Below are 16,163 nucleotides of genomic sequence, written 5' to 3' on the forward strand. Positions count from 1 at the left end.
CATTTATAAGAGGTTTATGTTCAGCAAATAAAATTAATTTTCATTTCCTCATCATTCAACTCATTCAGTCCTACATTATGACATCAATTATTTTACCTTTTCTTAGGAAAGGATTTTGCTGATATAAGGGCTTTGTCTGGTTTGGGGAAATTATTCCCCCCCCCAGTCACACTGATCAACTTTCTCACACAAACTCACAGATCTCGTATTATGGTCCATTTCAGGTACATCTCAAGTCCCAGTTCTGAAAGAGAAGCAAAGAAATTAAAAACCCCTCGAACTAATAATAAACTTTCTTTGCTTAGTTTTAAAATGAATCTTAGCTTTGCAAAATCTATTTTTGCAGGACTGGGTTTTAGTAGGATTCTGTCTCTCCTTACTCTTTAATTGGATATATATCTCATTTCAATCACTTTGTTAGGGATGAAACCATATTTGCCAGTGAGATTCAATATAAGCCATTTTTATGACTGTTCAATATTTAATCTCCGTGCAATTGACATCTAATTGTTGTTGATATTTAATTGCATCAATTTCTAAAGATCCCTTTTGTTAAAGAGCTTGCAGTACAGGGCACACAGCCCATGTACCCTCACTTCAGGATCCCAGGGTTGTCATTGAAGAGGAGATGATTCCTAACCCAGGTGTTCCGACTAACTGTGTGGAGAGAGAATTTACTTCTGCTGTTTACACATACAGCCTATATAGGCTCCTCGCTTCAGGCAGTGCAAAAAATACCAAATGCCCATAATGTGACTATTCTGCTTGACCTATACATAGTTTTAGACAAATTTAAATAAAAATATTGATGAATTATGTTATATCCACATTTGCATATGTTTAATTTTCCTACTAAATAAATTCTGCTGGTTGCATCTGCTGTGTCATGTTGCAAATGAAGAGCAGAACTACCAGAGAAAGACGTCTGCCTGCCAGACACTGCCTTCAGCCTGTGTGGGGTACCGGTGAAGCACTCGTGTGACGGTTTTTCAACATAGCCTGGATATTTGGGAGAACGAAACGTTTTGGGTGCCTTTGAGCTGTAGGCACACAGTCCTCTCAGAGATGGAGGGGAAGTTTATTACATGGAAAACCTACCATTCTCTGCTCTCGTCAGATGTTCAAGTCCCAGTCTTCTTTGGCACTCTCAGCATTATCACACATAACTTTTTCATGTATTTATTTATGCGGTTCCTCCTCAGACCTATATTGCACTCTGCCCCTCACCCCGTTGCCTGGGAGCGAAGACAGCCTTAGCTCTTGGTTTGAAAGCCCGTCCAAAGGACAGCGTGATGGAGCTCTGTGGTGGTCAGGAACACACGGTGTTGGCACAGGAGCACTGCTGTCAGGTTGCAGTTTGGAGTCCAGGTTAAGGGGGCTTGTTTGTAGGCTCACAGTCAGAGTGACTGCCTAATGTTGATTGTCTTTTGCACATCTTTTGGGCTTTCCCATGGATAAATTGTGTTTAAGAGAAGACCTGGTTTTTTTCTCCTAAGTTATTGTTATGGGAAAGAGCTTTAAGTCGCCAAACACAGAGGTTGGGGAAGGGCAGGGGAGTTCCTCTGTACTCTCCTACAGGAGAGGACACTGTATGCCAGGAGAAAAGACTAAGACACCAACACGCTCCCCCACAGAGTTGTATGAGGCATTGGACAGACACCGAAAGACCCTCAGGCTCTGGAACAGTGGGTATTTATGGTGAACCTAGAACGTACATGGACATTTATGTTGCGGTGAGTGGTCTGGTGATCTAAAGGATGTGGTTAGGTTTTGCAGAGCTAGGTGTTATTGTAGGGTTACTATAGTAGCGTTAGGTATTACTATAGTAATTCGATATTATACAGCTTAACTGGTTTTTTTTTGTTTTAACTACACAAATCTTCTGTGTGTTGTCAGCACACTCATAAAATACCAAAACCAATCCATCCCAGTCAGCCCCAGCAAGAGTAGCAATGACCTCTAGCTTTGCCTTTCAGGCAAGCCTCATAAAAGCAAGTCTTTGGTGTCCAACTTAAATTAACCACAAAATTTACTTAGCATTAAGACTTAAGCAAAGAAGACTTTAAAAATTATGACAAAATTCATTACTGTTACCTTCCACGAGTTTTTAACAACAACGGCTTCTATTAACAAAGGGCTCAGACCAATCAAATGTTAAACAGGCAATTACCACCCCCACGCCCTCAGGCAGCTCCCTCGCCCCCCACCGCCCGCCCTCAGGAGCCCGCCAGCGGCCGCGGCGCCGCGCGCCGTCTCCCCGCCAGCGGCCGCCGCTCCTCGCGCCGCGTGACGGGAGGCCCCGCCCCTCCCGCGGCGCGCTCAGCACCCCACGCACGCGCCCCGCCCGAGCCCAGGCACCGCGGCGCCTGGGGCGCGGGTGCTTGGGGGCCGGAAGTAGCGTGTATCTGGGGGCGGGGCGCGTGGGGCGGCCGGGGCGCGGGGCGCGTGGCGCTGGTGCCGAGATGGAAGCGCAGCTGGCGGTGGTGGCGCAGCTGCAGAGCCTGGCGTTTGAGCCCGGCACCGCCGGACCGCCGCCGCCGCTGACGGGCGGGGAGCGGACGGCGAGCACGGGGGGCGCGCCGAGCCCTCCGAGCTCCCGGGAGGGCGCTGAGGAAGAGAAGGCCCCGCCGCTCCCCGCCGAGGGAGCGCGCAGCTCGCCGCCGCCCCCGAGTCCCAGCCGGCCTCCTGCCGCCGCCCCCTCGTCGGACTCGGACAGGTGGGTCTAAACCGGGGCTGGGCCGCGGGGCGGGAGGGGCGCGTCGCTCTCCGCGGGTCGCTCTTTCCCCTTTGAAGCCTCTTACCCGGCGACGCGTGTGGCCCCGCGGCTCAGCGCTCTGCGAGCGAGGTGCCCGAGTCAGCCCTCTAATCCCCGCCCTACTGTTTCGGCTTCTGTAGCTTTCTCTTTCTCATTAAAGGTGACACTTATATTTCACTAGGAGTTTTATTGTTGAATTAATAAGCCTCCGAAACGGGGACTGTAAGGGTACAGAATTTAGCGAAAACATGAGTTTGGTGCTGGTGGTCTGTAGAACGTCATGATTGGTTGGTCCACCATGACCGTTTGAATGTCTTGTTTGACGTGGTCGTCACAGGGTGCTCCTACATCACTTGTGACAGTGTTATTGCTGAAAAAAACAGTATGTAGGATTCAAGGTAAAGAGTCTGCAAATCTTAACTCTGATGTTGTCTCACTGGAAAAGCTCATTCTCAACCTGTATACTTTTGTAAAAGGTTCCATCTTCTACTTGCATGTGTGCTTTGGTGTTCAGTGTAGTTGGTGAAAGGCAGCTTTGGTTAGATGTGGGCTCTGTTTCAGTCGGCAGCCTGCACACTTTCTCAGTTAGTGAGGTTTGTGTTTTCTTTTTCGGCCATTGCAGCAAGATGGGTATGTGCTCCTCTTGACTAGTGGAGGGTGAAATTAAGTCTAAGGGTCTCTTCTTCAAAAGAAGATACAGGGCTTCTTTAGTAGTTAATGGATTAAAGTTTGACTATGGAAATACTCTGTTTGCTTAGTTCAGAGTTTTCCTAGAACATCATGAAGTGATGGATAGTGAAATTCCTGACCTATGGCAGGGGTTTCACCTGTAGTCTTTCTTGCTTCCAAAATCTGTTGCACTGATATTCATATATCAAAGAAGAAATTTTGATAGCTTTAATTTACTTAGCTGCCCATGTGTATCTCAAAAAAAAAAAAAAAAAAAAAGAGTTTAACTCCTTCCACTGATTGGTCTCTGGTAGTCTGGCTGATTTTTGTATTTCTGCTACGTTGATTTTGTTCTAAGAAGTCCGTATTTGGCTTTTTCAAAAGGTTTATTTGGAAAGGTGGTCTTATTTGTCAGCATTTGTTGGAAAAAAAAAATGCAACAGCAGATAATTTGCCTGTGAAGGAGATAATGTAATACCAAAGAATCTAGAAGAGAGCATTTTTTGTTTTTTATTTATCACTTTGTTTCCAAATGCTTCTTTGTTAACGGCCAGATCAGATAAGAAGGGATAGATGCAATTTTACAAAAGTTTGCTTGCTTTGTGTATTTTTGTGTACAGTTTGTAATGTGTTTTTTCACTCACCAAGATCAGTTACTCCACATGTTTGTTTCTTCCACCAACTCTTGCAGAACTTAGACTTTTGCTAAAAGGAACATGTTGGTGTGAAGAAGGACTGGTTTCTTACTGTGCTCTTTACTTGAAATAATGAGTCTAAGGCAATAAACATCTCTTATGCATGTGCCAGTGAGAAATATTAAATTACTAATCCATGTGAATACATACTAAGGGAATTCAGACAGGCCATGAATTATGAAACTAATCCCTTTTCTCTGCAAAAATTAGAATTTTTTTTTTTTTACCCTCATAGTGTGTGATGCATTGCTTGGAATAAGTATTTACTTTCACTTCGCTTTATGCTAATGTTGGGATTGTACAAGAAGAGTGACTGTGAGCTGTAGAAGGTAGTTTGATGTATTATCTTTGAAATTTTTTTTTTGTGCTCAGTTACATTAAGTGATGTTCAAAACTGGGAATTTAAGTGGTGCATAAAATGGAAATATGTTGATAGTGCATAGACATGGTCCTAATTTGGCTGTGTTTATCTAGGCACTATACTGAAGTGATCCTCCCATGACTAATGTCTCATTTCACTTGCAAACCAATGAAGTGTAGGCCCCAAACCGTGACTATAACTGTGTATGTCTCACAGAGGGAGTTATGCTGGTGCTGGAGTTTAACGTGGGGTGGCTAGTGGGAGAAGCTGGACTAGGTGAACTTAGAGGTGATTGCTGTCATGCCACATGAACCATTCAACAATGAAACAGTGGGAACCGAAGTGAGCCACTGTAGTTGTTAGCATTTGCTCTGAACTGCCGAAGCTACTACTCTTCTGAGATTTTTTTTTTTTTTTTTTTATGATCTTGTTCAGTGGTTGTATGTTCAGGAAAGATTGCTGCTCTTCTGTATACAAATATATACATTTAAGAAAAACATATCTGGTAACCAGAGGTATTTGAGCAATGTATAATGTAGCCACTCTTTTTATCGGTAATGTAGAAGTCAATAATTCCCATGTTTGTTTTATTCAGTGATACAGATTCAGATAGTTCATCAACTACATCTTCTTCTTCACGTTCTCCTTCAACTGTATCTGATGAAGACGATCATCCAAATGAGAAGGATAACAGAACTTACTGTGTTAAAACAAAAGATGAGTTGCCTATTGATGTAAGTACAATGTGTTATCTTTTAAACCTTCTGGTAACACAACTTAAAATATTTTAACTTAATGTATTTTTAAGTCATTGCAATACCTAGTGATTGAATGTGTTTTTACGGTAGTTCAGGTATAACACAGATAATAACTAGAAATGTCTTATTTTTCAGTATATTAAGGCCACTCTGAAGTGAGGTTCACAGCTCATTTTAGGTTCACATTTGTGAAAAATCACAGTTGTAATTAATGAAAATAAATTTCTGGATAAAATTCTGGATATTTTAGTACCTTTGTTGTTTGTATATTGCAGGCATTCATCATTCTTTCTCTGTGACAGACTTGAAGGTCTGATATGTCTTACAGATATATTTCAGATATGTTTAGCTTTGAGGTAAAAATTTCAGATGTTGTATTAAGCCTCCCAGAGGTTCATACTGAATTGCCTCTACTCACTTAAGCAAAATTATTAGAGTGGTCATAGAAATGGTTTGTATTTGTTTTATTCTGCAATTTTTGTTATAGCACTGGTTTACGTATTGCAGATCAGAACCTTAATTTGCATCATGATTCTGTCTTTTGGATTTGGTTCTCATAAATACCATATTCATTAAGTATTGCTGCCATTATTCCTCATTATCTCAAAATTAAGAAGTTTAAAGGAATGAGTTTTAGTAATAGTCTGCTAACAGATGATTAGCTATGCATCATTTGTAATAGCTTACAAATAAAAGGATAATATAACAATGTCATGTCGATTTACATTAACAGTATACTGAATCATAGAGTCATGGTTTGAGTTGGAAGGGACCTTAAAGATCATCTAGTTCCAATCCCCCTGTCAAGGGCAGGGACACCTTCCACTAGACCAGGTTGCTCAAAGCCCCATCCAACCTGGCCTAGAAACTTCCAGAGAGGGGGCATCCACAACCTCTCTGAGCAATCTGTTCCAGTGTCTCACCACCCTCACAGTAAAGAATTTCTTCCTTATATCTAATCTAAATCTACCCTTTTGGTTTAAAACCCTTACCCCTCATCCTATCCGTACACTCCCTGGTAAAGAGTCCCTCCCCATCTTTCCTGTAGGCCCCCTTTAAGTACTGGAAGGCCACTATAAGGTCTCCCCAGAGCCTTCTCTTCTCCAGGCTGAATGACCCCAACTCTCTCAGCCTGTCCTCATAGGGGAGGTGCTTCAGTCCCCTGATCATCTTCGTGGCCTGCTCTGGACCTGCTCGAGCAGGTCCATGTCCTTCTTATGTTGTGGGCCCCAGAGCTGGACACAGCACTGCAGGTGGGGTCTCACAAGAGCAGAGTAGAGGGGGAGAATCACCTCCCTCCACCTGATGCCCACACTTCTCTTGATGCCCAGGATATGGTTGCCTTTGTGGTCTGTGAGCACACATTGCTGGGCCATAGTCAGTTTTCCATCCACTAACACCCCCAAGTCCTTCTCTGCAGGGCTGCTCTCAATCCACTCATCACCCAGCCTGTATTTGTGCTTGGGATTGCCCCGACCCCTGTGCAGGACCTTGCACTTGACCTGGTTGAACTTCATGAGATTTTCATGGGCCCACCTCTGAAGCCTGTTCAGGTCCCTCTGCATGGCACATCCCTTCCCTCCAGTGTGTTGACCACATCACACAGCTTGGTGTCATCGGCAACCTTGCAGAGGCTGCACTCAATCCCGCTGTCCATGTCACCAACAAAGATGTTAAACAGCGCTGGTCCCAACACGGACCCCTGAGGAACGCCACCTGTCACTGCTCTACACTTGGACATCAAACCATTGACCACAACTCTTTGACTGCAAACACCCAGCCAATTCCTTATCCACCAAGTTGTCTATTCATTCAATCCATGTCTGTCCAATTTAGTGACAAGGATGTCATGCAGGACAGTGTCAAATGCTTTGCACAAATCCACGTAGATTATGTCAGCTGCTCTTCCCTTATCCACCAATGCTATAACCCTATTGTAGAAGGCCATCAAATTTGTCAGACATGATTTGCCCTCAGTGAAGCCATGTTGGCTGTAACCAGTCACCTCCTTATTTCCCATGTGCCCTAGCATGGTTTCCCAGAGGATCTGCTCCATGATCTTGCTGGGCACAGAGACGAGACTGACTGGCCTGTAGTTCCCTGGGTCTTCTTTTTTCCCCTTTTTAAAAAATGGGGGTTATGTTTCCCCTTTTCCAGTCAGCAGGAACTTCACCGGACTGCTACAACTCATCAAATACAATGGATAGTGGCTTAGCCACTTCATCTGCCACTTCCCTTGGGACCTGTGCATATATCTCATCAGGTCGCATGGACTTGCTGAGGAGAGGGGATCCAAAGAGGATGGAAGTGAGGGACCCTTCTGAAAGTGTCAAAAAACCAGCAGCAAAACCTCAAGCCCAGAAGGCAGAAGCCCAGGGAAGTGGGAGTGCCTCAAGCCACCTACCCCCGAGCGGGAAGAGTGAGCTGCGAACGAGGGCAGCGGGGACTCAGAGTGGGAGGAGACTGGAGTGACGACGCCCAACGCCATCACGTACAAGAGCAGCCCCCAGGGAGCGTGGTGAACAGGACGGGCAAACAGGGTGTGGTGCGTCAGAAGGGTGTGGTGTGTCAGTTTGCACAGCAGTTTGCGCAGGCAGTGTGAGCGGACAGGGCGCAGTCCATCTCCTGAGTCTAGAATTTATCAGAGCTAGTTGTCTTCTTATCGTCCTCCACAAGTGGACTGAACCATGGTCTCCACTCGCGTCAAAACCACCACCAGAAAGAATGTGGCGACCCAGATGGAGCTGCCATGCAAACATGCAGCAGTCCAGGTCCCAGGCTGCAGGGAGTGCCTGAGCCAGTCCACCCTGCCGAAGGGCAGCAATGACAACACCTGTGTGCGCTGTGATCAGCTGGATGACCTGCTCAGCCTGGTGGCGGAACTCAAAGAGGAGGTCACAAGATTAAGAAGTATTAGGGAGTGCAAAAGGGAAATTGATTGGTGGAGTAGCACCCCTGAAGCAACAGGAGCAAATGGAGGCTCCAGAAGAGGCAGGCAATCCCTCATTCTCTTGCTACCAGGCAGAAGGAGGGGACCTAAGAGATGGGGGAGGCTGGAAACAGGTCCCTGCTCAGGGAGGCAGGAAAATCCCCTCCCAACCTACCTTACCTTCCTTGGTGTCCCTTCACAACAGGTACGGGGCCCTGGAAATTTTGAATGAAGCAGAGAAGGATGAAGAAAATGAGTGAAACAAGGAGGAAGATGGAGGTCCACCAAGGCTGGGTCACTCTAGACCAGGTATTAAAACCAGTTCTAAAAAGAACCCCAGAAGAGTCATTGTAGTGGGTGACTCCATTCTGAGGGGTGTCGAAGGCCCAATATGCAGACTGGACCTGCTTCATAGGGAAGTCTGCTGCCTCCCTGGGGCCTGGGTAAAGGACCTCACGGCAAAACTCCCCACTCTAGTGAGACCTAAGGACTACTACCCTCTCTTGGTTTTTCAGGTAGGTAGTGGCGATATTATCAGGAGGAGTCCTAAATCAATGAAGAAAGATTTCAGAGCCTTGGGTAAACTGGTTAAGGGGTCAGTGGCACAAATAGTGTTCTCCTCTATCCCTTCAGTTGGAGGGATGGATGAAGAAGAATACAGGAGAACTCAACAGATGAACTTGTGGCTCTGAGACTGGTGTTACTGGCAGGACTTTGGATTTTTCAGTCACGGGTTAGTATACAGGATACCAGACCTTTTGACATCAGATGGGATGCACCTGTCCCAGAGGGGGAAAAGGGTCTTGGGGCAGGAGTTAGCTGGGCTCATTGAGAGAGCTTTAAACTAGATTTGAAGGGGGAAGGGGACAAAACTGGAACTCCCAGACATAAGCCCCAGGGTAGATTACCAGAGTTTGTGGGCTGTTGTGCTGGAGACGACCCTCATCCTGCCATCTCAGTGGAGGCAAGGGATGGAGACATGCAGCACAACAAAGATGCAGGGGATATTGATGGATCAGTAACCATGGTAACACCTGTGAAAGGTCAGACCGGACGTAGGACCTCTAGATGCAAAAAGGTGCTGGGGACATCAGCCCATCTGAAGTGCATCTATACCAGTGCACACAGCATGGGTAACAAACAGGAGGAGCTTGAAGCCATGATGCAGCAGGAAAATTATGATGTAGTGGCTATAACAGAAGCATGCTGGGATGTCTGCCATGACTGGAGTGTGCCAGTTGATGGCTACAAGCTCTTTAGAAGGGACAGAAAAGAAAGCAGAGGTGGTGTGGTGGCACTGTATGTTAGGGACTGTTATGATTGCTTTGAGCACAAGTATAGTGAAGACAGGGTAGAGTGTTAGAATTAGGGGAAAGGCCAACAGGGCAGATGTTGTAGTAGGAGTCTACTATAGGCCACCCACCCAGGACAGAGAGGTGGGTGAAATATTCTGTAGGCACTTAGGAGAAATCTCACGATCGCTTGCCCTTGTTCTTGTGGGAGACTTCAACTTCCCAGACATCTGCTGGAAATACAACACAGCAGAGCGGGACCAGTCCTGGAGATTCCTGGAATGTGTGGGAGATAACTTCCTGACACAGCTGGTGGGTGAACTGACCAGAGAAGGTGCCCTGCTGGACCTCCTCTTTGTGAACAGAGAAGGACTGGTGGATGATGTGGCAGTTGGAGGCCGACTAGGGCACAGTGATCATGAAATAGAGTTCTGTATTCTTAGAGAGGCCAGGAGAGGGCTAAGCAGAACTGACACCCTGGACTTCCAAAGGGTTGACTTTGACTTGTTTAGGCAATTGCTTGACAGAATCCCTTGGGAGACGATCCTGAAGGGTATAGGGGTCCAGGAAGGCTGGACACTCTTTAAGAAGGAAGTCTCAATGGCTCAGGAGCAGGCTGTCCCCAGGTGCTGTAAGAGAAGCTGGCAGTAGAGAAGACCACCCTGGCTAAACAGGGAGCTTTGGCTGCAACTCAGGGAGAAAAGGAGAGTTTACGGCCTTTGGAAGAAGGGGCTAGCCACTCACAGTGATTACAAAGATGCTGTGAGGCTATGCAGGGAGGAAATCAGGAGGTCTAAAGCCCAGCTAGAAATTAATCTGGCTTCAGCAGTCAAGGATAACAAGAGATGTTTCTATAAATATGTCAACAGCAAAGGAAAGACCAGGGAGAACCTCCATCCCCTGCTAGATGCAGGAGAAAACATGGTAACGAGTTGTCCTGGTTTCAACCAGGATGGAGTTAATTTTCATTGGAGTATTTCATACCATGTGATGTCATGCCCAGGGATTTAGGTGGGTGGGCTCTCTCTCACTCTTGTGGCTTTTCACCAGGGGCTTGCATGCGTGCCGTCTGCTTGTCGGGTCCTGTGGCTGTGGGGGGCGTGGTCGCCATGCTCAGTAAGCCACTGCTGCATTTTATCCGTTTCTTTTTGGACTCACTATTGTTACTGTTGTTCTCTTGTTACATTTAGTAAATTCTTTCTTTTTATTCAACCTATGAATTCTCTTCTTTTTGTCCCTCCCCTATTTCACCACAGGGGGGTGGGGGGGAGGTGAACGGCTGGCCATGTGGCATCTGGCTGCCAGCTGAGTTCAGACCTCCTCACGAGTGATGAAGAAAAGACTGAGGTGCTTAATGCCTTCTTTGTCCAGTCTTTAATAAGAAGACTAGTTGTATTGAGGGAATCCAGCGTCCTCAGCCAGGAGACAGAGACTGGGAGAACGACCCCCCCCACAATCCAGGAGGAGACAGTGACCTACTGCATCACATAGACACACACAAGTCGATGGGACTGGATGGGATACACCCGAGGGTGCTGAAGGAGCTGGCTGGGGTGCTTGCCAAGCTGTTTTCCATCATTTACCAGCAGTCCTGACAGATTGGAAACCGGCCAATGTGACGCACATATATGAGAAGGGTCAGAAGGATGATCCGGGAAATTACAGGCCTGTCAGCTTGACTTCAGTGCCCGGGAAGCTGATGGAGCAGCTCATCCTGAGTACCATCACACAACACATGCAGGACAACCAGATAATCAGGCCCAGTCAGCATGGGTTTATGAAAGGCAGGTCCTGCTTGACAAACCTGATCTCCTTCTATGACAGGGCGACCTGCTTATTGGATGAGGGAAAGGCTGTGGATGTTGTCTACCTTGACTTCAGTAAGGCCTTTGACACCGTTTCCCACAGCATTCTCCTGGCAAAACTGGCTGCATGTGGCTTGGATGATCACACGCTTCGCTGGGTAAAACACTGACTGGATGGCCGGGCCCAAAGAGTTGTGGTGAACGGAGTTAAATCCAGTTGGCGGCTGGTCACGAGTGGTGTCCCTCAGGGCTCAGTTTTGGGGCCACTCCTGTTTAACATCTTTATTGATGATCTAGACGAGGGGATCGAGTGCACCCTCAGTAAGTTTGCAGATGACACCAAGTTGGGTGGGAGTGTTGATCTGCTCGAGGGTAGGGAGGCTCTGCAGAGAGACCTGGACAGGCTGGAGCGATGGGCTAAGGCCAACTGTAGGAGGTTCAATAAGGCCAAATGCCAGGTTCTGCACTTGGGCCACAACAACCCCCAGCAGCACTACAGGCTTGGGGAGGAGTGGCTGGAGAGCTGCCAGTCAGAGAGGGACCTGGGGGTGTTGATTGACAGCCGGCTGAACAGGAGCCAGCAGTGTGCCCAGGTGGCCAAGAAGGCCAATGGTATCCTGGCTTGTATCAGAAATAGTGTGGCCAGCAGGGACATGGAAGTGATCTTACCCCTGTACTCGGCACTGGTGAGGCTGCACCTCGATGACTGTGTTCAGTTTTGGGCCCCTCACTACAAAAAGGACATTGAATTACTCGAGCGTGTCCAGAGAAGGGCAATGAAGCTGGTGAAGGGTCTGGAGCACATGTCGTACGAGGAGCGGCTGAGGGAACTGGGGTTGTTTAGTCTGGAGAAGAGGAGGCTGAGGGGAGACCTCATCGCCCTCTACAACTACCTGAAAGGAGGTTGCAGAGAGCTGGGGATGAGTCTGTTTAACCAAGTAACAAGTGATAGGAGAAGAGGGAATGGCCTCAAGTTGCACCAGGGAAGGTTTAGACTGGGTGTTAGGAAGTATTTCTTTACAGAACGGGTTGTGAGGTGTTGGAATGGGCTGCCCAGGGAGGTGGTGGAGCCCCCATCCCTGGAGGTGTTTAAGAGTCGGGTTGACATAGTGCTTAGGGATATGGTGTAGTTGGGAACTGTCAGTGTTAGGTTAATGGTTGGAGTAGATGGTCTTCAAGGTCTTTTCCAACCTAGATGATTTCTCTGATTCTGTGACTTGTGTGCCTTCAGGTTCCTTAGATGGTCTCAAACCTGCTCTTCTACAGTCGGTGGTTTTTCATTCTCCCACCCTCTGTCTTTGCCTTCTGTGACTTTGGCGGTGGGGCTGGAGCCCTTGCTGGTGAAGATGAGGTAAAAAAGTCATTGAGTACCTCAGCCTTCTCCATATCCTAGGCAACCAGGTCTCCCGTTTCCTTGGGGAGAGGGCCCACATTTCCCCTAGTCTTCCTTTTATCACCAGTGTACCTATAGAAGCTTTTATTGTTGTCCTTGTTGTCTCTGGCCATATTTAATTCTGTCAGGGCTTTGGCCTTCCTAACCTGATCCCTGACTGCTTGAACAGTTTCTCTGTATTCCTCCCAGGCTACCTGTCCTTGCTTCCACCCTCTGTAGGCTTTCTTTTTACATTTGAACTCGTCCAGGAACTCCTTGTTCATCCATACATTTATCTGTTATTCTGTAGATCTCTCCCCTTCATAAAAAATGCTTTCTGGAATGGGAAACCAGTCCAGTGAAGGGTACAGGAAGTTATTAGGTAGAGAAAAAGAATCTCTGAAGAGCATTGACATGAATTAGTAGTAGCAACAACAGGAGCTGGGAGCATGTTAATTCTTAAACTGTTGCTTTAGAGACACTTTGAGTAAAGAAAAGCTTTTTGGATATTCTTTTATCCCTGAAATTAATCAAAGATTGAGAAACACATACTGTTGTTTTCTGAAGGAGTAAAACATCAGAGCAATTCCTGCTTATGTGTACTTGGTTTTGAAGTACGATTAATAGTAGAACGAATGTAGGTGCTTCTATGAACATTTTTTTTACAGCACTGGACTTCTGAACAAAAATCCTTGCTCAAATATATGTATTTATCAGGCTTTATTTACCTTTTATCTCATCTGCTCATTTGTCTAATTAGCTCACTAGTCCAAGTGTTTACGAAACATTGTCTTCCTTTTAATTACCGGCCTGATTAATTTCATTGGTTCAGCAAAGCTATAGCTTTTTGCTAATGATAGTTAATAAGAACTGAAGTTCTAGAAACTACATTGTTTACTGTATCTTGTACTAAGCCATTCTACAGTAATAGAATTAGTCTGTGTAAAAATTTATAGATTGTGTTATGTAAATTTGAAGGAACACAATTTGAAAATTGAAATGTCTCTGTTAAAAATGAAACATGATGATTAGTGTTCTACCCAGAAGTTCCCAATAATAGCTAACTTGCTAAAGCATGGGTCAAACATAAAATAAAAAATTAAAGGAAGTATTTAACTGGAATATGTACTTGGGGGAAAAAACCTGCATGTATTAAGGAGTGTGGAACTATTTTAGAAACCTCCTGCTTTGAAGCGTAGGATTGGCAGATATTGTACATAGTATGACAGATGGTATAGTTTACCAATCTGAGATTTATGATCAAAAATTTAGCCTTCTTCCTTCTGGTCTTTGGCCTTTGAATTGCTCTGACATCCATGACTTGTTTAAGTCTTAGCAGTGAAGTTGGTTTAATGTTGGAAAACTTACTGTCCTGTAGAAATGTGTGGTGTTTCTATTTGAATTCACATTTTGACTTCAATGCTATATTATATGATCTGGGAAAGTCTTGGCCTCTGTTTGGTCTTTGAGTTGCTCTAGAAGCCTTTGCCAAGCACTTTTGTTAAGAGTGAAGATTATCAGGTGAAATTTTTATAAGACAGGATAAGATTCTTCTATTGGAGGGGGATTTTGTTTCTGTTGATGGCCTTTAGAAGTGCAGTTTAGTGCTAAGATTTGGACTCTACCTCCAAATTCAGAAGATGTTGAATTTGAAGATAATTCTTACTCTAGTTGCCCTTACCTTGTGTTCCATATAGTCCATATTGAATTCACAGCGGTATAGTATATATGCAGAAATCTTAGTTTATGAGTAAATTGGAGGTAGATGATGAGTTCAGTGTTAATCAGCCTTTGATGGCAGATTTTGATGCTTACATTTGAGGTAAAAAATTAATTTGAATATTTTTTGTGTAGTACTCACTTGTATACCTGAGCTTTGGCCTTTTTTTGGAAAGTGTTCTCTGTGATTATCCTCTTGTACCAAATGCAACTTCTACCTAAAAATAATTCTTTTTGTATAGGTTGTTGTGATCTCTACATCTTCTATAATCATCCAAGTCATGGCATAAATGGACAGACACCATTTTGTTGAATCAGATGATATATATCTGGTGTATTTCATACTATTTTATCTCTTGCTCTGTAAATTGTTCTTCTGTCACACATTGAATGTGATTACAAGTTGTCTGATTTTTTTTGATTACTGATTATTTAATTACTATGTTGTACATTGAACTTAATTTATCTAACTTGAAAGTTAGAAAAAATGAACAAAATGTCTATCAGTTGTTAGTTTTCTCCAGTTGAATAAAATTGGCTTCTATTTTAGTTGCAATGGAAATATGTAGACTAGTGTCTCAATAGAAAAGGTGTCTTCAGAAGTGTCATTTGCCCAAGATGAGTTAATTTAGAATTATTCTGAAAGAGACAAATCAAACTAGATTATTTTTATTAAATCTTTAAAATGCTAGGAGGTTTTTCTGATTGTCAAATTTATGCAGCAACAAAGTGATGAATGTCTTAGTGTGATGAGATTATATTCTGAACATTGACTTGATATTTTCAGGAACTGCCTCCTGTTGAAGACTTATCAATAATTCTGCCTGATGATGTTGAACTGAAGCTCTTCGGGACAGTTTCCAGCATCATTGAGCAGCTAGGTAGGCAAGATATGTTTGCTTTGGTTTTAATTAAAATAGTTTCTCTATATCTCTGCATTAATAGTGTGATTAACTGTTCCCTCAAAGTGTCAGTACTGCAGCATTCTATTTCAGGGGTAGTGGGTTGCTGAATGAGAACTCGGACTACCAAATGACATTTGTGTTGAATTCCCTTTTAGTTGGCTTACATCTGAAGATTAAGATAATTATGCATGTGTTTCTGTGTAACTTTCATGTTCTGATTTTTTCATTAAAAAGCCTTTTTTCAGCGTGTGTTATGATCTTTATATTCTGGAAACAAAAAGATTGAACATTTGCAGTATTTTAAGAAAATCTTGCAGTTGTACATGCTATATTTGAATTATCTCTGAAGATACGGAAAGCGTATAACTGAAAGCACAGATGTAGTCAATCAGGTGCTTGATTGTTAATATATGAAGACAGGAAAAACGCTTGTTTCTTTAGCAGTGCAGGTTCTTCTTTACATTTTTTTGTTTTATTCATGCCACTTCTGGCACCTTGACCAAATGCAAGCTGCTGGTGTCAGCAGTCATAGGACAGCATGACTGACACGATTTATAGGGATTGGAGGGTAAGCTTAATGGGATTGAGACATACAATGGATATAAGCTTAACTGCAGGTATATACATTTAGGGATCTTTTCAGATCTACCTGGGACCTCAGTTTTTGGTATATGAAATCAAAGTTTTTCTGAAGCTGATATTAATAAAACAGCCATAGTATGTTTGTATTTAAGCTTGAGTGTTCCATTCTGCTTGAATGGCTTTCAAAGCAGTTTGCTTATGAAAATTAGAAACTAAATTCAATTTTGAAGTTAAAGTATTTATGTTGATGGGGTATAAAATAATTAAAGCAAATAGCCCTTGCTATTAAATTTTATTTTATTGTAAAGATTCCAGGTAATA

At 44.3% G+C, this 16,163-nt stretch overlaps 1 protein-coding gene across 2 annotated transcripts in view; it reads left to right on the forward strand.

Annotated features, from left to right (window-relative positions):
• The first annotated feature begins 2,421 nt into the window (after positions 1-2,421).
• Positions 2,422-16,163, forward strand: part of NAF1 (nuclear assembly factor 1 ribonucleoprotein) — a 28,291-nt gene continuing 14,549 nt past the window's right edge. For both annotated transcript variants that reach the window (XM_074822910.1, XM_074822911.1), the window contains exons 1-3: positions 2,422-2,716; positions 5,076-5,214; positions 15,143-15,236. In XM_074822910.1, the coding sequence (XP_074679011.1) occupies positions 2,463-2,716; positions 5,076-5,214; positions 15,143-15,236 (487 nt within the window). In that variant the 5' untranslated portion in view covers positions 2,422-2,462. The remainder of the gene's footprint in view (positions 2,717-5,075; positions 5,215-15,142; positions 15,237-16,163) is intronic.

The sequence above is a fragment of the Strix aluco genome, chromosome 4 (assembly GCF_031877795.1).
Source record: "Strix aluco isolate bStrAlu1 chromosome 4, bStrAlu1.hap1, whole genome shotgun sequence".
Classification (NCBI taxonomy): domain Eukaryota; kingdom Metazoa; phylum Chordata; class Aves; order Strigiformes; family Strigidae; genus Strix; species Strix aluco.